At 39.0% G+C, this 18,709-nt stretch overlaps 3 protein-coding genes across 3 annotated transcripts; 1 reads left to right on the forward strand and 2 right to left on the reverse strand.

Annotated features, from left to right (window-relative positions):
• The first annotated feature begins 408 nt into the window (after positions 1-408).
• cldn29 (claudin 29) lies at positions 409-18,709 on the forward strand. Its single transcript, XM_026182961.2, has 3 exons — positions 409-582; positions 816-1,491; positions 17,161-18,709. The coding sequence occupies exons 2-3, from the start codon at positions 1,011-1,013 to the stop codon at positions 17,847-17,849; spliced, it is 1,170 nt and encodes a 389-aa protein (XP_026038746.2). The 5' UTR covers positions 409-582; positions 816-1,010; the 3' UTR covers positions 17,850-18,709.
• On the reverse strand, positions 2,972-4,698 carry LOC113031168 (claudin-4-like). Its single transcript, XM_026183107.2, has one exon. It carries the CDS (start codon positions 3,841-3,843, stop codon positions 3,205-3,207), a length of 639 nt encoding a protein of 212 aa, XP_026038892.1. The 5' UTR covers positions 3,844-4,698; the 3' UTR covers positions 2,972-3,204.
• LOC113031095 (claudin-4-like) lies at positions 5,958-7,227 on the reverse strand. The gene has a single exon (XM_026182980.2). The coding sequence runs from the start codon at positions 6,958-6,960 to the stop codon at positions 6,313-6,315; it is 648 nt and encodes a 215-aa protein (XP_026038765.1). The 5' UTR covers positions 6,961-7,227; the 3' UTR covers positions 5,958-6,312.

An 18,709-nucleotide genomic window follows, 5' to 3' on the forward strand; every position in this document is an offset into this window, starting at 1 on the left:
CAGAAGTGTTCAAAGTGAAAACACCTGTGGTCATTAGGACTGACCTCCTGCCCAGTGATAGCTGGCATATGTCCCAGATCCCCTCCAACCCATTTTCTTATGATAAGCCAATAAGAAAATGGATGAATGTTTGCAAAAGTGCTGTGAAAACTGAAATGAAAAGAATGTTTAGAATAAAAATCTTCCACGTAAATCAATGTCTTTTTCATAATTTTTTGTGGGTGTTTTTTGTGAGGCTATGATTTCACTCAGACAAAAGTAGCAGTTTTACCAAGAACATAACAATGAGAAGAAGAGTGATTTTAAAGATTGCATTTTAATATTGACTTTAGTATCTCGTGTAACAATATGAGATCATAATGATTGCTTTTGGTTTTACATCTGATTTCATTTTCTTTTACCAGTGCAGCAATCAAGCTGAGTGAGTCCACCTGTGGTAATTAGGTGTGAGGCATTGGCTTGGGGGGAAAAAACAAAAGAAACAAACAGTATTAAATTAGACATGCACCACGTTGGTTGTTTCTCAACCTGTGATCCTCCTTGGTATGGTTGGTTTCTCTTTTAATGAGCCTATCTTATCAGGTAATGGGTTTTAATAGTTTTCTTACTTTCTTTCTCCAGAGGCAATAAAAATGTTTACCCTTCTTTAGAGTCGCTGCTCAGACATTTGAATTTTTTTTTTTTTTATTAAACCTAACATGATGTGGTTGGGTTTGTGCATCATTCCATATATTTAAAATTAATTAAAAAGAATTCCCCCTTGATTTGCACTGTTAAAGCTTCTTTTCTTTCTCTGGGCTCTGTTTGGGGACAAGTGGGCCTCTTTGTTGTCAAGAAAACCTCTGAAATCAAATGGAGCGTGATTGATGCAGTGGAGCCAGAGCCCACCCAGAGGAGGGCTGTATTCTGGGGGGATTTGTAGGTCATATAAAACTTCTGCTGAGAGTGGACTCTTATTTGGAAACCCTGCAAAGAACTGACTCGTCTAAAAAAGGGGGGGAAAAGCTGTTATGCCTTCTTTAGGGTTGCAGATTCTGGGTGTTGGGCTGGCTGTGCTTGGATGGATTGGAAACATACTGATCTGCATGCTGCCCTTGTGGAAGGTATCTGCTTTCATTGGAAATAACATTGTGGTGGCTCAAACCATCTGGGAAGGACTCTGGATGAGTTGTGTGGTGCAAAGCACCGGCCAGATGCAGTGCAAGGTCTACGATTCCCTGTTGGCCCTGCCTCCAGACCTCCAGGCAGCTCGAGCCATGATTGTCATCTCCATCCTGTTTTCTTTGTTTGGCCTGCTGCTTTCTGTGGTTGGAGGTAAATGCACCACCTGTGTTGGGGACAAAATGGCAAAAGCCAGAGTTGCTATCTCTGCAGGCTTTTTCTTCATCCTGAGTGGGGCTCTGTGTCTTGTGACTGTATCGCTGCCTGCTAATACCATCATAAAGGACTTTTACAACCCCATGGTTCCAGATGCTCAGAGGAGAGAGCTGGGTGCCTGTTTGTATGTGGGCTGGGGTGCAGCAGGGTTACTACTGATTGGTGGTTCACTTCTCTGTTGTCAGTGCCCAGCAGGAGACAACCGCTACAGTGGTGCGAAGTACTCGGCACCTAAATCAACAACACCCGGGAAGGAATTTGTCTAAGATTATATTGCATTACATGAGAAGTGGATGAGCATGACCTCTTTCACAAAGAGTACAAACCTGTTTCTTATCAGTGTATGCATAGTGCAGGTGTGACTAACACTATGGCCTTTTGTCTGTCAAAGTGTGTGTGATGTTAGATTACTGCAGGATTGGTGTGCTGGGTTTTTTTTTTTTTTTCTAACTCCTATATTAAAGTTCTTTAAGTGATTTTTAACCAATAAACTGTTTATTGTCACATGAAATTTTTTAATTGTAGTTATTCTGCTTAATTCACTAAGATGTTTTGGGATCTGATTCCCCACCACCATCAGCAGATCGACCCCTCTGGTAGTTGTTTTTATAATTCAGACTTGGTTTTCAAACACAACTCGTGATAATACTTAATTTCCCAAAAATATTAAAGTTAAGATAAATTCTGCATTGCTTTTACTTTTGAATGTATATACCACTTTGCCAAACTTTTTTTTTTTTTTAGGGGGGGGGGGCTGTTTTTAAATTTGATGGTATTGCTACTTTTACTTTATCCTCTTGCTATCTCCCAAGAGGCCAAAACTGGTCCAGGAACAGTGTTTATAAATCACAGTGATGTGTTTGTGTTGTCCTCACTGGTTTCAACTGAGAATCAGGGAACAAAAAAAAAAACCCATTCAGGTGGTTCAGGATATATCGTCTTTCCAAGACTTGGCAGATGTCCTCTTACTGGGCAAAGTGTAAATATCCATTCTTTAGAGGTGAAAAGGGGTTCCCTTAGTAACACGAATCTGAACAACAGACTGTCCATTTTACTGAAGACAGGAACTGTAAATTCCTGTCTTTACTACACGGCCAACTTCCTAAGAGTCTACTCCCTTGAATTCTTGAACGCTTTGTCATTAGAGGTTACTAAGAAGTAGCTTATAGTTCCAGTTTGGGTTACAATGTGTCTGTACTCTGAGTTCCAGGAAAGAAGGAGGAGCTGCATGAACAAAGCTTTGTCTTTTTGGTACTTAAACCCTGTAACACCAAGTGTGTCACATTTGATGCACAAGTTTTACAGACCTCGACGTCATCAGTGGGATCTTTTTTTTTCAAACCCTAAGTCACTCATGTTTTTGAGCTAAACTGTGAACAATACAACTTAGACATTATATGCAAGTTGGGTTTCTTTTTTCATTTGTCACAAGGTTCAATAAGGTTCAGATAAACACTCCCACTTCAAAAGGTTCAAATTTCCTGGCAATTGAAGGCTCATTGTCCATTATTAGTGGGAGCTTTAAAAAATTCTGCATACAATCAAGTCCATTTCTCTTCACATGCAACTTACAAGATATATATGACAAACTTGGTGGTATTCATGCAAAACATTTATTTGTGAAAAATACACATTTCATCTAAAAATAGCATTGACATTCATTCAGTAACCTAAAATATACTTAAAAAAAGAATCAAGATATGATCAAGACATGTATGAAACCTATTAAATGTAGTAAAATGTGATCTGTTTTTTTTAATGCCTTCAGCCTTCAGAATTGTTCGAGTACACTGCTGTGCCTTTTTATTAGCATTGTAGCTGAGACACTCACACATAGTCAACATTTGAAGATATGCTTCTTACAGGTGTGAATTTGGCAGGTATGTAGGGTCTGCCACCAACTTTTGGGGGACAGCTGCTGCAGAGAAGACCACCTCCCATCAGCAGCACCGCAGCAGAGCACCAGCCTATGTAAAGTGAAGATCCAAGCTCCCTTCTTTGAGCCTCAACCAATAGGGGGTTATAAAAGTCGCTGATTACTGCATGAGCTGACCACGATACAGGAATCAAGATCAGCAAGGCGGTTATTATGAATATCACTCCAGCCACGATGCAGGTTTTAGCTTTGGCCACGTCATCCTCCATGCAGTTGGTGCATTTTCCTCCGATCACAGCCATGAGGATGCCGAATATCCCAACAATCACAGAGATGATCACCATGGCCCTGGCAGTCTGCAGGTCCTGAGGCAGAGCCAGCATGGAGTCGTACATCTTACACTGCATTTGCCCCGTGCTCTGGACCACACAGCTCATCCACAAGCCTTCCCAGATCACCTGGGCTGTGACGATATTCGCCCCCACGAAAGCGGTGACTCTCCACATGGGCAAACCGCAGGTGATAATGGCGCCCAGCCAACCAAAGAAGGCCAGTAAAACACCCAAGATCTGGAGGCCCTGAGAAGCCATGAAAATGCTGCTGTAACAGATTTCTACGCAAAATTCAAGAAATAAGAAAAAGAAAAAGTTGGCACCACAGAAAATTGAACCACACTCCAGTCTTGTATGTGCTGCAGATACACCTGCCTGATGATGGATTTGCTGTGGTCTAATGTTCCTGTGCCTAGCTGTGAGAAGATAGATGCTTGCTGCTGTGTTTCAGGGTGGAGTTTCTGTGTCCTCAGACAAAGCGGGAAACTGGAGACCTGATATCCACAGACCTTATTCTCTAGCTTCCTTCATTGTCCTCACACAAACAAGCTTTATTCAGTCGTTCAAGACTTCAACAGTGGGAACAACAGTGCTATCAGATCCTCAGGTGTCCTCACACAAACACGCACACTCTCTCTACACACACACCTACAAACGTGCATGCACACAAAGGTAAGGTCAGTCTCTGAGCAAAAACAAACTCGTACGAGAAGCTTCTTCAGTTCTGGGGTCAAATGGTGGCCCTGTGGGTGTGTCCCTCCAAAGAGGGACAATGGAGCCTCTGATGATCCTCTACCTCTGACCCAGTATGAACCTTCCAGATCCCTCAGGTCATCTGGATCCGGTCTTTTATCAGTTCCCAGAGTCAGAACCAGACACGGAGAAGCTGCATTCAGCTTTTATGCTCCATATATCTGGAACAAACTCCCAGAAAGCCTCAGATCAGCTGAAACACTCAGTTTATTTAAATCCAGGTTGAAGACTCACCTGTTCTCAGCTGCATTTGAATAAAGCACCAAATCCACACTTTTAAGCTTAAATTTCAAAACTTACATTTAACTACTGATTTTATCTACTGTTCTGATTTTATCTGTTTTGATTTTATATACTGTTTTGTTTGTTTGTTTGTTTATTTGTTAATTAGTTTGTTTGTTTGTTTGCTTGTTTTAATCAATTTGAAATCATGCTTTTTATTTGTTTTTGTTTCTAATGTCTTTGTAAAGCACTTTGAATCACCTTGAAACAATCAGCCAAGGTTTCAGGTGAGCTAATTGTGAAACCTGGCCCCACCCTTTCATGTGATTTCCTGTGGTCAGATGGCCCAGGATGTGAGTGGGCGTTAAGGCATCTGGGAAGGGATCTCAAAACTGGATTATAGATGGCAGAGAGTTGGTGTCGTAAACCCCCGCCTCTGTTCAAAGATGGTCACTCACAATGAACAATGATGGCTTCTTTCACTCCTCTTTCAAACCATCTGTTTTCTCTGTCCAGAATGTGAACATTGGCATCATCTAAGTAGTGACCTTTGTCCTTTAGATGCAGATGGACCGCCGAGTCTTGTCCTGTGGAGGTGGCTCTTCTATGTCTTCAAGCAACTCCAGACGCTTTTCTTTCCAAGCTCCTTAGACTACGATGACCTGGATGACTGAAAACCTTCACAGACCTTCACAGACATAAATTAAGAGCTGACTGTAGCTCAGGTGGTAGAGCAGGTCAGCTACTAACCAGATGGCTGGTGGTTCAGTCCCAGGCTCCTCTAGTCTGCATGCCAAATATCCTTGGGCAAGATACATCCATCGGAGTGTGAATGCCTATGAATGTTATGTAGTAAACACTTACAAAATGTGATTGGCTGAATGAATTAGTTGTGTAAAGTGCTTTGAGTGCTCAGATAGAGTAGAAAAGCGCTATATAAGAACTGTGGATTGTTTTACACTCCAGAAATGTTTGTTTCTTTTTAAATATTTACTCCCCTAACAAATAAAACTTGGTTCTGTGACTACATTCAAAGTCCAAATACCTTTGTTGTAGGTTCACAGTTTAACCAGACAGGCCGGTTTCCAGCCAGTATTATGCTTGCCACACCCAAACCTGTTCAACCAGAAAGTTGGAGAATGGTTGCTTCTCACATACTGTGACGTTTGTTTTTTAAGCATCCTTGTTTTGATTATGCCGTGTTACATAATGAACATGTATGTTACAATTAATATACATTAAAAATGTGTCAAACGCACAATAAAAAGAGTATGGATACTGTAAATACACTGTTTTTAATGTTAGAATTTCCTTTAAATGTGATTGTGGGTGACCACTGAATGAATCCTGTTGAACACAAACATTGAGTGGAAACAAAAAAACAGTAACACATATTCTCAGATTTGTAAACAGTAAAAATATTTATTTACAGTAGAAGTGGTGCATTGAGAATTTTGTATACATAGTTCTGAAAAACAATCTACAAGCACAGGAGCAAAAGTGAACATTTTAAAAAGATACATAAGCATATGGATATACTAGACTTGTTAGCACTTACACAACATAGTACTTTTGACACAAACACACACACACAGCTGTAGACTATGTAGACTTGGGTGTGGTCCCTTTCTTGGTGTTAACATCATCTCAAAACACTCCAACACTCTCATGAGGAGTCACGTTTCATCAAGTAACCTGAATTACCAACACACACAACCCATAAACTCTGGTGCATCTGTCCCAGTAAATATTTCAGACGTAGCCTTTCCCAGATATTGGTGCTGAGGCATCAGACCTAGTGGCAGCTGTGTACCTTGCATTGTAGGGTTCTTTTTCTTTTTTGGGGCAGCTGGCACAGAGTAATCCCCCTCCGATAAGCATCAAAGCAGAAGCACCCCATCCGATATACAGCGAGGCACCCATCTCTCTCTTCTGGGCCGCATTCAGAAGAGGGCTGTAGAACTCCTGGATAATAGTGTTGGCTGTCCAGCAGACAGGGACAAGGCAGAGGACCGCAGCGATGATGAACATAACCCCAGCTGCGACAGCCACTTTATCTTTTTGCTGTTGATCCTCCACACAGTTGGTGCATCTTCCTCCAGCTACAGCAAGCAGAATAGCCATGACGCCTACCACAATGGAAATGATAGTCAGGGCCCGAGCACCCTGGAGGTCTCCGGTGAGGGCGAGCATGGAGTCGTAGACCTTGCATTGCATCTGGCCTGTGCTCTGGACCACACAGCTCATCCAGATACCTTCCCAGATGACCTGTGAGGTGACAATGTTGCTGCCAATAAAAGCAGTGACCCTCCACATGGGAACAGCGCACACAACGATGACTCCAATCCAGCCAATGATCCCCAAGGCTGCACCCAGCATTTGGAAGCCAGCAGACACCATTTTGGTCAGATTTGTTCTTCAAGCTGCTTCAAACTAAAGTCCTTTCTCTTTTCAGAGGTTGCTGATAAAGCTCTGAGTGCGTATCGACGTTCTCACTGTGGAGTGATACAGGCTGTTGAATATTTGTTTCTTCCTTGCGATGAAGTCGAGTTTTCTGCCAGTCAGACAAGTCTGCTGAATGGGTGAGGAGTGGAGCAGGTACAAATGCCTGATGGAGGAGGGGCAATGGAGAAACAGCGAACCGTCATCAGCACCTGCTCTTCGGGTCCACTCCCTAAATGTAAAGTTTCACCTGAACAGGTGAGCCGGTGAGCAGGTGGGTGGAGTGATGTCCTGAATGTCTGGTGACTCAGTCAGTCTGAAATGACAACACCTCTGACCAAAACTTCCGACTAACCAAAAATGGTCATGTGCTCAGTGTTTTTGTTGTGTTACACCTGCGCTGATAATGGATGGCATCCCGCTGGAGTTCTCTCTCAAGTAAATGCACATAAATGGCCTTGCAAAAGACTCTCTGGAAGAACTGTATCTTTCACTTTACAGCATGTCAAGAGGTTGAGGGGGATGGACACAGCTCAGGACTGAGGGGAATATTATTCTTTCACTTAAAGTTAATTCGAATACTTTAATTGATTTTAATATTAAAAGTGTAGTTAAGAGTACAATCATTTGCTTGATTAGGCTTTGACTATGTCCCTAAAAACAATAATGATCAGTTTTAATCTCATATGAGTATTAATAATCTTTGACAGGAAATTATCTTCATCTGCTTTTCCCAAAGTCCCAACGAGAGAGTGATATATTTCCTTATAATTAGTTTTTTAAGAAATCATAAATAACACAAACAGTTTTTTATAAAATACTATCCAGTCATATGCAAGTCGGAGTAACAAGTAATATCACAAACTGCCCACCTCCTATTACCAGTTTTAATTTGCTTTTTATATAAAATAATATATTTATATAAATATCTACTTGTACATACTTGAGAGTAAATTTAAACAGAATTTCTCTTACTACTATGGCCCACCTGCAGTACCTTCGCAGCCCACCAGGGGCCCCAGCCCACGCTTCGGGAATCCCTGACCTATTTTATTAGATAACTGCATCCAGTGTAAAATACAAAGGTTCAGATAAAGTAAATTAAGTAAATTAAGAACAGTAAAATAATTAAATCATAAATTGAAATGAAAAGAACAAAGTACACCTAACTGTTTGCTCTACATTTGTGTTTGACCTCGAATGAAAAATTAGCAGAAATAACATGTAAGCGAAGTAGTGTAAATCTTTCAAGCACTTACTCTTCACCAAATTCATGAATTACTGGTGTGTGGGGTTTTTTCAAAGAAGTGCACGTAGTGTAGGGTGTCACTTACAGTCAGCATGAAGGAAAACAGGAGATGAACCAGCTCCAGATGTCACTCTTCCACTCTGTTTGCTTTACAGATTGTGAGATTGTTGCCTCTCCCAGTAGCTCAATACTGACAAACTCATATTATCCTATAACATTCTTGTGTGTGATGTGTGATATCTAATCAACCTATGCTTCCATAAACACTTCACAAGACACACCTGTTGTCCTGTCACTTCTGTTTTCTCAAACTGTTCCTGGAGAAAGAAAAAATAATATACAATCTTATTTCTGAACATGTTTGGACACTGTCTAAAATGTCAATAAAACAGATAATGTGATTTGCAAATCTCCCAAACTCCTGTTTTATTCTCTATAGAACATGGGGAACATGTCAAAAGGAAAAAAGGGTCATCCAGCTTGTCAACAGCTCTCAGTGTAAAAGCCAGCATCTCTGAAGGTATGGCAGTGCCTTTGGATATAGTAGCTTTCAGGTGGCATCTTTTTCAGAAAAGGCCTTGCATATTTAACAAAGACAATTCTAAAACGCATATTGCATCTATTACAGCAAAATGGCTTCATAGTAGAAGAGTTTTGAACTGACCTGCCTGCAGTCCAGACTTTTTACCAGTTAAAAATATGTGGAGCATTACGAAATGAAAAGAAGACCCAGAATGAATGAACTGTTAGTCCTACATCAGACAGAGATGGGAACACTGTGCTCTCCCAAAAAGTTCAGCAGGTGCTTACCTTATTTCCAGATGTTTACACACTGCTGTTAAAAGAAGAGGCAATGCTACAAACTGAGATATGTTGCTTCAAAATCAGCAAATATATTTCCTAAAATATTGCATTTCCTTAAACAACTGATATGTTTTTTATATTCTATTGGGGGTTTATGAGATTTACAAATCATTTCAGTCTGTTGTTATTTACATTTTACACAGTGTCCAAACTTTATTTTTCAAATAAATATGTGATTTATGAAGTGGGAAAAATATTAAGAAGGCGTACAAACTGCAGGCTGAGGTTGGAGGTGAGAGAAGCTCTGTGAGTGTTCTGAAGCTCAGACTGAAGGCCAATTGTAAATGTGAACATACAAGAGCTTTTTGTTTGCTGAAGGTTACAAGAAAATAGCTTTTGTTGTGTATGAAGCTCATTTAGGGTGAGTGGATGAAGGCATCAAAGAGTAGTCAGTGAGGTGATGTACAACATATTTGGCATGTCTGGATTTTGCAGCTATTGCAGCAAATCAAAGCATTGAAATCAAAGGAGAATGATAAACTCTGTTTTGTCTGCTATGTTTCCCCTTTTATCTGTTATTCCTCGTTGTGCCCAATAGGTGACAGCAGTGTCTATTTTTGTGCTTGTGCATGTATGGCATATGCACACGCAGTTGGTGATGTGAACTCTTTTTCTGCGTAACCAGAATCTGAGGTTGCAGTTAGTAGAAGCAGCCTATTAATTTGAAACTTTGCATTTACAGAAAGTAATATCAACTTTAACCTTTTTTTCGATGCAGTACATGTACTAAGAGATATATGTCTGGAAGATTGTGAAAGTGTGCTATCACCTGTGCTCAAACATCCTTTATTTCCATTTCTTATGTGACCATAACTCTCTAAGCACCCATTAAATGCAAGGCTCCACCCTCCTTTAAAGCATTTATGGCTTTGTAGCCAACGTTCTGCTTCTAGAACAGAAGAACAGACAACAAAGGCTGCCTGTGGAAATCACCATCTCTCTGTGCACTGAACTGCTTGAAATGAAATGGGATTGGCAGTTTGCTGGAAACTTGAAAAATCAGTATATTTGAAAAAATTATTTTTTTAAATCGCCTAAACATACAAACAGTAAAAATAAAGTAAATGAAGCAAAAACCGTGTTTGTACAGTTCTAACTAGCTTAAAAGTCAATATTTAGTATGTCCACCTTCATTCTTCAGCACAGCCTGAACTCTCTTGGGAAAAGTTCCTTTTAATTTCTTTAGTCTTCAAGAATAATTTCCCAGGCTTCATGACATTCAAAGCTCTCAATGTTGGCAAACTTTTTTTCCCATTCAAGCTCTGGCGAGGCCAAAATGGCTAATAGTGTGTTTGGAATCGCTGTTGTGCTTAAAAATGAAGCTGCTATCAATCAGACGCTTTCCAAGTAGTACTGCGTGATGGATCACAATCTGACATTTTTCTGCTTTCATGATTGAAGAAATGACTTTCAGATACTGTAACTTCTTTTTTTGTTAACCACTTGTCCAATTTTCTCATTTCCTCATGCTAACATAAGCCAAATTTCCAGTTAATAGGTCTTTGGGGATGTCAACCTTTTAGATGTAAACTTGGTTCTTATTTGAGTTAGGGGCCTGTTTTTATCCTTCAATGATTCCTTTGTAGATATAAAGTGGCTTTACAAACAAAACAAAAAAAAACATTACTGAAATGTTTTTGTTGTTGAAAATGAGTGAAAAAGCAAACACTGTCCAAAGAAAAACTTGAGAAAGACCTTGGGAAAGTCCAGAGAACTTTTGATCAAAACCATTTTAAAGCATTCAAAGAAATCTGGAAGCAAAAAGAGTGGATGAAGAAATGGCATTAGACTTTTGCAGAGTACTGTATCTCAGTGAGAGCTTGTGATTAATATCTTAATATGAAAGAAGCTTTTTAATGTTTTATATGAAGTAGCGCTGCAGACAGTTCAATCTGTAATCTGGAAAGAGATAAATACTCAGTTAAATATGTTAAATATAAAGTTTTATCTATTATTTGAAAACTGACTAACAGTTTAAGTGTTACTGTAGGTGAAAGAGGAAAAAGTGCCTCTCATGTTTTCTGTATTCGGGTTACTATGCTCCTTGTGTTGGCAGTGGGTTGATACTCATACAGATATACTATCTGGATTTCCTCTGGTAGTTAACCAAATGATACGGTTGCTGTTTACGCTTGAAATCCCTGTTTACACCCCCTTTAGATATGATGAAGGTTCTCAAACACACACACAGAGGTGGAAAACACAAAATGGGTAATCCCTCTGTAAACTGAAACTAATTCATCAACTGACAAAACAATCCATTGAAATTATCCACAAAATGTAAATCTGCTTCAGTGAAAATTATATTAAAAAAAATATCACTATTGATAATCATAGACCATTCTCAATAACATATTCAAATTATTTTCAATTGAGATCCAGCTCTCTGAGACCATTTTATGGCAAAATAATATCTAAACTTTCCAGTAGTCATAGTCTTCCTGTTGCTTCTTGGTGAATAATTCTCAACAGGCAGTTCCAGGAACTGGGTTGCATAACTGGCCGATCAAAACACTTGAGTCAGCATTCATGCTTCTAGTTTTTGTTTTGCATCTCTTATCCTGTTGAGTACATAGCACTTGAAGTTGTAGTGTACTGAGTTTAATTAGTAACACAACGCAAGTACAGTATTGATACGATTCTATTTCCCACAAAGGCACAAGCTGGGGTATTACTAGTATTTACAATTCATTCAACAGAAACAAGTTAGCAGAGAAGGATGTAAAAACATTACTGTCACACCAAAATTAGATTCATAATTTTAAGGTGATAAATCTGCTGTTTGGTTTTACATGTGGTTTTTCTTTTGCTTAGTTTTTTTTTTTTAAGAAAAAGGCCATCCTCATAACTGAATCACAGATACAACTGACTCTGGATGAGAAACTTTCATTAATTATACTTACAAGGAACAAGGTATTTGAGGCCTCGGTAGGTCGTGTAATCCTTCGTAAGGCAGAACCATGGATTTATTATCTAAAACTACTCCATGTGTATTTAAAGCTTCATATATTAACTAATATCTTTACCAACCTCCAGGAAGACATTTAGATGCTTCTATGTTCAAAAAACAAATTCATTTTTATAACTAATTCTAAAGTGCAGTAACCAGCTTTACGATACTGCTTAGTGCACTCACAAGATAGTTCTCAATGAATTAGAGTAAATGAAGCTAAATGTCAAAGAAAAAATGTATGTACCCCTCCTTCTACACCAAAAAATATATACTTTACTAGTATTATTATTATTATTTTAGTAGCCACAAGGGGTTACCAGATGGTCACTGACTGATCATTATTCACCAAATGGTTTGAATGTGTGATTAAATTAGAAGTATGCCGTAATGTCTGTCGAGGCAGACATTACACCGAGACTGGGGGCATGAAAAGAGAGACGAGACTAGACTCTGAGACATGGAGACAAGAGTAACTAAACGCGGAACCACAGGGAATGCACAGAAACCAAGAGACTAGAAATAATAATGAAAGCATTAATTAATAAAACACAAAACATTGGATCACCGACCCAGGACCATGACAACATCAACTCTCCTTTTATGCAACTTACTTTGTGTCTGCCAAACCCAAAGAAAACTTGTGATGCAAGAATATTCAGAGTAAGTCACATACTGCCCAGGGCTGCAGGACCATGACATAAGCTGCTTATACCTAAATGGCTAACCACCCCTGAGGAAGAACATTCCTACTTACACAGTTTTGCTTTATACCATTGCATTACTGTTGCCTGAAATCAATACCACCGGACTTATCACTTAAGTGACTATCATGGATCACATTTAGTGGGGTAGAAATTTTGTATCTTTCCAACTAACACATCTCTAGTGATCAATCAAGGTTTACTGAGCTAGCATTTTCACTGACTGATGAAACAACATAATTATGGCAAAGTCACCAGATCACCCCAAAATCTTGGATGAAATTGCTTACAGTGCTGTCTAAGAAACTTGGAAAGAAAAGCGCCTGGAATTCTTTAAGTTTCTTGACAACTGAGTGTTTTACTCAGTTTCTTGCAAGTTACTAATCATATCGTACTAATAATAAAGCTGATATTATCTTACAGTTCAAGGTCAGATATGATACTCAAAATAAAACAAGGTCTCACCATAAAGCAAATGAGATACTGGTCCTATGATCAATGATGAACCTTTTTTTTTCACTCCTTCCTTTATCTAATGCCAGCAATCATTGTCAAGTGTTCCTAATCATTTGCTTCTTTTGGCTCTTCACTGTTGATGGTTGTGTATTTTAGCTAATGCTAAAACATTACCAGATAATGAAGCTAAGTATAAAAATGATAACATGAAATATATTATTGAAATATATCAATTTCTCTTTTATCCTTCAGCTGGGATCTGTCCAAAATTGCCACGGCAAGTGCAAGTTGTAGAGACTATAGCAGTAGCCACCACAAATGTTTGAGTATATTGATTATAATGGTATCAGTGAGAAAGCAGCAAAAATGAGTAATGAGCATTCATTAACTTGCACAAATTAATTTTAAAGCCAGCTGATGCTCCAGAAGCTGCAGATGGTCTCTAGTTTGCTGGATTGTTCAGGCAAGTTTGCTTAATGTCAGGTCCGACTACTATCATGCATTATTAGCAGCTACAGTGATGCCAAAAATTTGCCTAGTGGCTTGTGTACACAAAGGATAGATTTGGAGCAAAAGCAAAGAAAGGAAGGAAGCAAGAATAATAACTGCACTATCATATATTTCTTGTTTAAACACGCAAATAAAGACATACAATTGACAATCAGATTTGAGTTGTTGGTTCACTGTATTGTTTCCTTCCCAAATACAACATTATCTTAATAATTGCCTTTTATTAGGCTTTATCTTATCGTGGTTTCTGGGTCACCTTTTTTTTGACCGGGAGTGTTTGACAAATATTACAGTTTGATAAAGTGTACACGTATGCAAGACAAAGTGTGATCAGGTAGACAAAAGTATTGAGACACTTTCATGGAAATACAGACTCAGTGACTGATACTAAGAACACAGTAGGTCTCTTCACAATACTTTACTACTCTGTACTTTTGTATAAGTCCTTATTTTCATGTTTTGAAACAAGTACATTTTTGTCACACTTAAATGTTTGTCAAACACAGTTTAATGTTAGGCAAAGATAGCCTGTGTACATACAAAACACAGTTTTTAAATGGTGATGTCATTTATTAAGGGGTGAAAGCTATCTAAACCTTCGTTGCCCTGTGTGAAAACAGAATTTTCCTTCTAAAATAAATAATTAGCTGTGCCACCCTTGGGAGTAAAAACTACAATTGAGCATCTGTGCTGACTGAAAGGGAATTTTTTGCATCGCCATGCAGGAATTTTTTCTCACTCTTCTCAAGCATGAATGGCGTTAAAGGTCATGTCAAAGCATCTCAATCTGATTTAAGCCCGGACTTTGATTGCGCCACTCCGCCGCAGATTATTATAGTTGCAATGGGGATATCAGCAATGAGTTTGACAAAGGTATCGAGACACGGGTCAGTGACTTTTATTAAGAGTCCATTAGGTCTTGTTGTAAAGAAGTCTTCTTCCTCATTATGTAGTTTTTCTGGGTCATCAAAGATTAGAGAAATCCTTATTTCACGTTAAGCACGACTCAGAAGTAATTTACCTCATTCTGTCTGCCTCAGTCCGCTTAAAAGCACAGCACAGTGTAGTATGCTAACCCGAATAAAAAGAGAGACACTGTGCTTACATGTGAACTGTATAACTAAAATTATTTTTCTGCATCAAGCCACTGTTACTTGTGTTACGTGTGATGTTACTGAGAAAAACTTGTTGAAGGTAACACATTAAGAAAAAGAGTTCCTCATAATTCTGCTAATTATTAGCTCTCTGATCAGAGCTGATGTAAGTTAAAGATTTTTCTGCGCTGCAGTGTCTATCTGCTTTAACAAATCACTTCTATCTGAAGATGACTTGTGTGTCCAAGCCCAGTGAATAACAAGTTTACTTGGGACTCAGTAAATTAACTCTACCTGAAATACAGTAAAGACGGTTTATGTTAGAACTTTATCTGCTGTATGGTGACTTTGATTTGCTAGTTATTGGATGGATTATGATGAATGTGGTCCAGATACTCATGTTCCCCTCAGAATGATTTGTAAAACTACAGCAAACTTTTTTTATACATCATCAATTTTTCACTTTAGCTTAGTTAATGATGAGATAACTGTAGATAGATAAGCTATAGATATAAGCCTATGTTTGCTCATGACCTCTTTTTACAAAATCAGGTCAGCAAGCAAAACTGGCACACAGATATATCTCCAGCCCCAACCACACCTTACGCACAATATTCAAACCTATAGCCACAAAACTTGGATTACACGTCATGTTATCTAGCAACCACCCGATTAAAATCAGACCAAACACTGCAGCATCAAACATACCAGTTGCATGTCAGATGGGCCAGGTGGATTTTTAGCTTATTTTGTACCACTGCTTTTTTCCTCTCTTCAAATACAACATCAATTCAAGTGCACCTCATGAATTTAACACTTTGCGTTTTTACCGCTTCTGGTTTGGCATTTTTGTTGCCTTTTAATTTTAACCATAATGGTTAAAGTATATACGCACTTGTAATTTGTGCTTTCAACAATTAAAATTCATTTTAGGCATTCACGACTAATTTTCTGATTAACTATGTTAATCCTGCAACATTACAAAATAACCACATTAACAGTGCAATAATTTAAAATACAGTAAAATAAAATGGAGAAATAAAATACTATAAATGAATACATGCTGCAAATACTGTACATACAAATGCAGTAAAAAAATTACTGCAAATTAGATTACAGTAAATAACCATTAATTAAATTTACAATAACTACTGTAAGCCTTCAGTTTATCCAAAATGCTGCAGCAAGAGTACTGACAGGGACTAGAAGAGAGAGCATATTTCTCCTATATTGGCTTCCCTTCATTGGCTCCCATACACAATAAAGTGCCTTGAGACAACTGTTGTGATTTGGCACTGTATAAATCGTGTCCTTTAAAAAAATGTTTCTGTAACTTTAATTACTGTGAATGTAATTACAGCCGGACAATTTTTTTCTATGTATAGTACTAGTATTAACTTGTTGGTAGAAACTGACTAGCATTCAGTAGTAGAATTTACAGCAACCTATTAAGTTCACATAAGGCATAGTAACACAGCTATATAGTGCATTCTTTCTGCTTCTAGTTTAACATTAACTCAGTTTTACTGCGAAACTAGTTATGAATTTCTAACCCTGCGGGAACTACTGTGGTACGCGTCACTGGTGTTAAAACTGTAATAATGTGTGTCAGCTGCGGCTATAAAAATGTGACACAGAAAACTGGAAATGGAAAAAAATAACATCAAGTCAAATATAATAATCTGTGCAGATTCTTTTTATTCCTCTGTCTCTCCCACTCTGTGTACACACACGCTTTATGTATGCTAACGCTTACATACAAATCTTTTAGAAAGCATGCGGTCCTGTGTGGTCACTTATCAACTGCATAACAAGGCCTGTCCTGGCCACTCATTATCTATTAGCAGCAATAAAACAGGCACACCTAGAGCTACCAGGGGCAAAAGGTTAAACCATGAAAACACTCTTCATTTGAAAAAGCACACAAACGAGTGCCAACACACCCAGGCGATAAATGAGGCCGATGCACAGGACTCACCTGATTGGCTTAGTTTGGCGAGTGATGTCATCCCCTAGGTGGGTCACACCAGTTTATAATAAAAAGGTACACAGATAAGGGTCAACGGCTGCTCAAGAACGGACAAATACGTGGTGCAGAAAGTCCCTGGAGGAAGTACACTGAGTGGATTCAGCAGGAACTACAGTGGCTACAGCTTCAGAAAAGGGCGTACCTTTTGGAGAGAGGTGCAGAAAAGAGGAAATTAAAGGACCAAATAACAAAGGCTTGAGATAGTCACTGAAGCAAACACAAGGAAAAAGAACTTGAGAAAATAAGAAGGGAGAAAAAACTTTATCTTGTCTTGAAACACAGGGAGAGAAAATATAAAAAAGGACTGCGTGGTTGCACCATGGCATCTTTTGGACTTGAGCTGGTCGGCATCACCCTGGCAGTGTTGGGGTGGGCTCTCACTGTGACCAGCTGTGCCCTTCCAATGTGGAGGGTCTCGGCCTTTATTGGCGCCAACATCGTCACTGCTCAGGTGTACTGGGAGGGTCTGTGGATGAGCTGTGTGGTCCAGAGCACGGGCCAGATGCAATGTAAAATCTACGACTCGATGCTGGCTTTACCTCAGGACCTCCAGGCTGCCAGGGCACTCACAGTTGTTGCCATCCTAGTGGGGTTGATTGCTCTCCTCATTGCCATGGTGGGAGCCAAGTGCACCAACTGCATCGAGGAGGATGGGGTTAAAGCCAAGGTGATGATCTCTTCTGGAGTGGCGTTCATCATAGCAGGTCTGGCTCAACTAGTGCCTGTTTCCTGGTCAGCAAACACCATTGTCGTCGAGTTCTACAGTCCAATCGTCCCTGCTGGGCAGAAGATGGAGATCGGGGCATCACTGTATGTGGGATGGGCTGCCTCAGCCCTGCTGGTCACTGGGGGAGCTATCCTCTGCTGCAGTTGCCCTCCAAAGGAAGACAAACCACTGAAGTATAACATACAGCCCCAGAGTCGTGCAGCATACTCAGCCGCTCCGATGTCGGCAGCTCAAAGCTCCTATACTAGAAGGGACTATGTGTGAGTGGAAAAGGACAAAAACTAAAGAGGATTGGAGGGGATTGCATGCTATTTTTATAAAAATGTAGTTAAACAGATACAAATGTTATGGTGTACGGAAATCTATCGATATTTAGGATGACAAGAATGTCTATATAGTCTTGACACTGAATTTGCAGTTTCTTTAGGACAATGTTTACATATTCTCTATATTTAGTCTAACTGAGCAGATTGAAATTGTGATCATGATCAGTTATGGCAAACGATGTGATTCTTTGTCACAGCACTGTGAAGAAACATTTGCAGAGAAAAAAATATTATATATATTTATTCATAATATAACATTCATAGCATTAGTGTCTGTTGTGGACGGTCGTTATTCTAATGATCAATGTACTGATGACTTTGTATATACAAACTATCATAGATTCAAAGCAGACAGACACCGTAACTGGAATAAGTTTCATGTGATGACTTTTTGGACGTTCGTACAAAACAGACATGCTGAGTCACAGATGTGAAACAGCATGCAGCTGAGCAAAGTGGAGCTCACCCTCGGCTTCAAACGAAGGTCAAAAGGGTGGCAAATGTATGATTTATTAGAATGATGCGTAAGTAATTTTATTTGTTCATTCTTCCGTATTTTATCATTTGATGTTTCTGTATTCCTACCGTTTTTAAATCTGACAAACTTTCATGTATTGTACTTTACTTAATGTCCTTCATTTCTACGTATTCACCTTTGTGTGTTTGACAAAAAAATCTTAATATTATCTGATTTTTGATACAACTTTTATAATGCATTTGACTCCATAAATACAAATATTTTATTTTGGAATCTGACTTGATTAAAATACTTTAGGTTAATAAAGTAATTACAAGTAA

This window comes from Astatotilapia calliptera, chromosome 10 (genome assembly GCF_964374335.1).
Source record: "Astatotilapia calliptera chromosome 10, fAstCal68.1, whole genome shotgun sequence".
NCBI classification, from domain to species: Eukaryota; Metazoa; Chordata; class Actinopteri; order Cichliformes; family Cichlidae; genus Astatotilapia; species Astatotilapia calliptera.

What these genes read in the sequence shown, in the direction of transcription:
- LOC113031095 (XM_026182980.2), bottom strand. Translation starts at nt 6,960, where the DNA reads ATGGTGTCTGCTGGCTTCCAAATGCTGGGTGCAGCCTTGGGGATCATT.
- LOC113031168 (XM_026183107.2), bottom strand. Translation starts at nt 3,843, where the DNA reads ATGGCTTCTCAGGGCCTCCAGATCTTGGGTGTTTTACTGGCCTTCTTT.
- cldn29 (XM_026182961.2), top strand. Translation starts at nt 1,011, where the DNA reads ATGCCTTCTTTAGGGTTGCAGATTCTGGGTGTTGGGCTGGCTGTGCTT. An exon ending in TGCTCAGAGGAGAGAGCTGG is followed by an intron (nt 1,492 to 17,160) that starts GTGCCTGTTTGT and finishes AATATAAAAAAG; the next exon opens with GACTGCGTGGTTGCACCATG.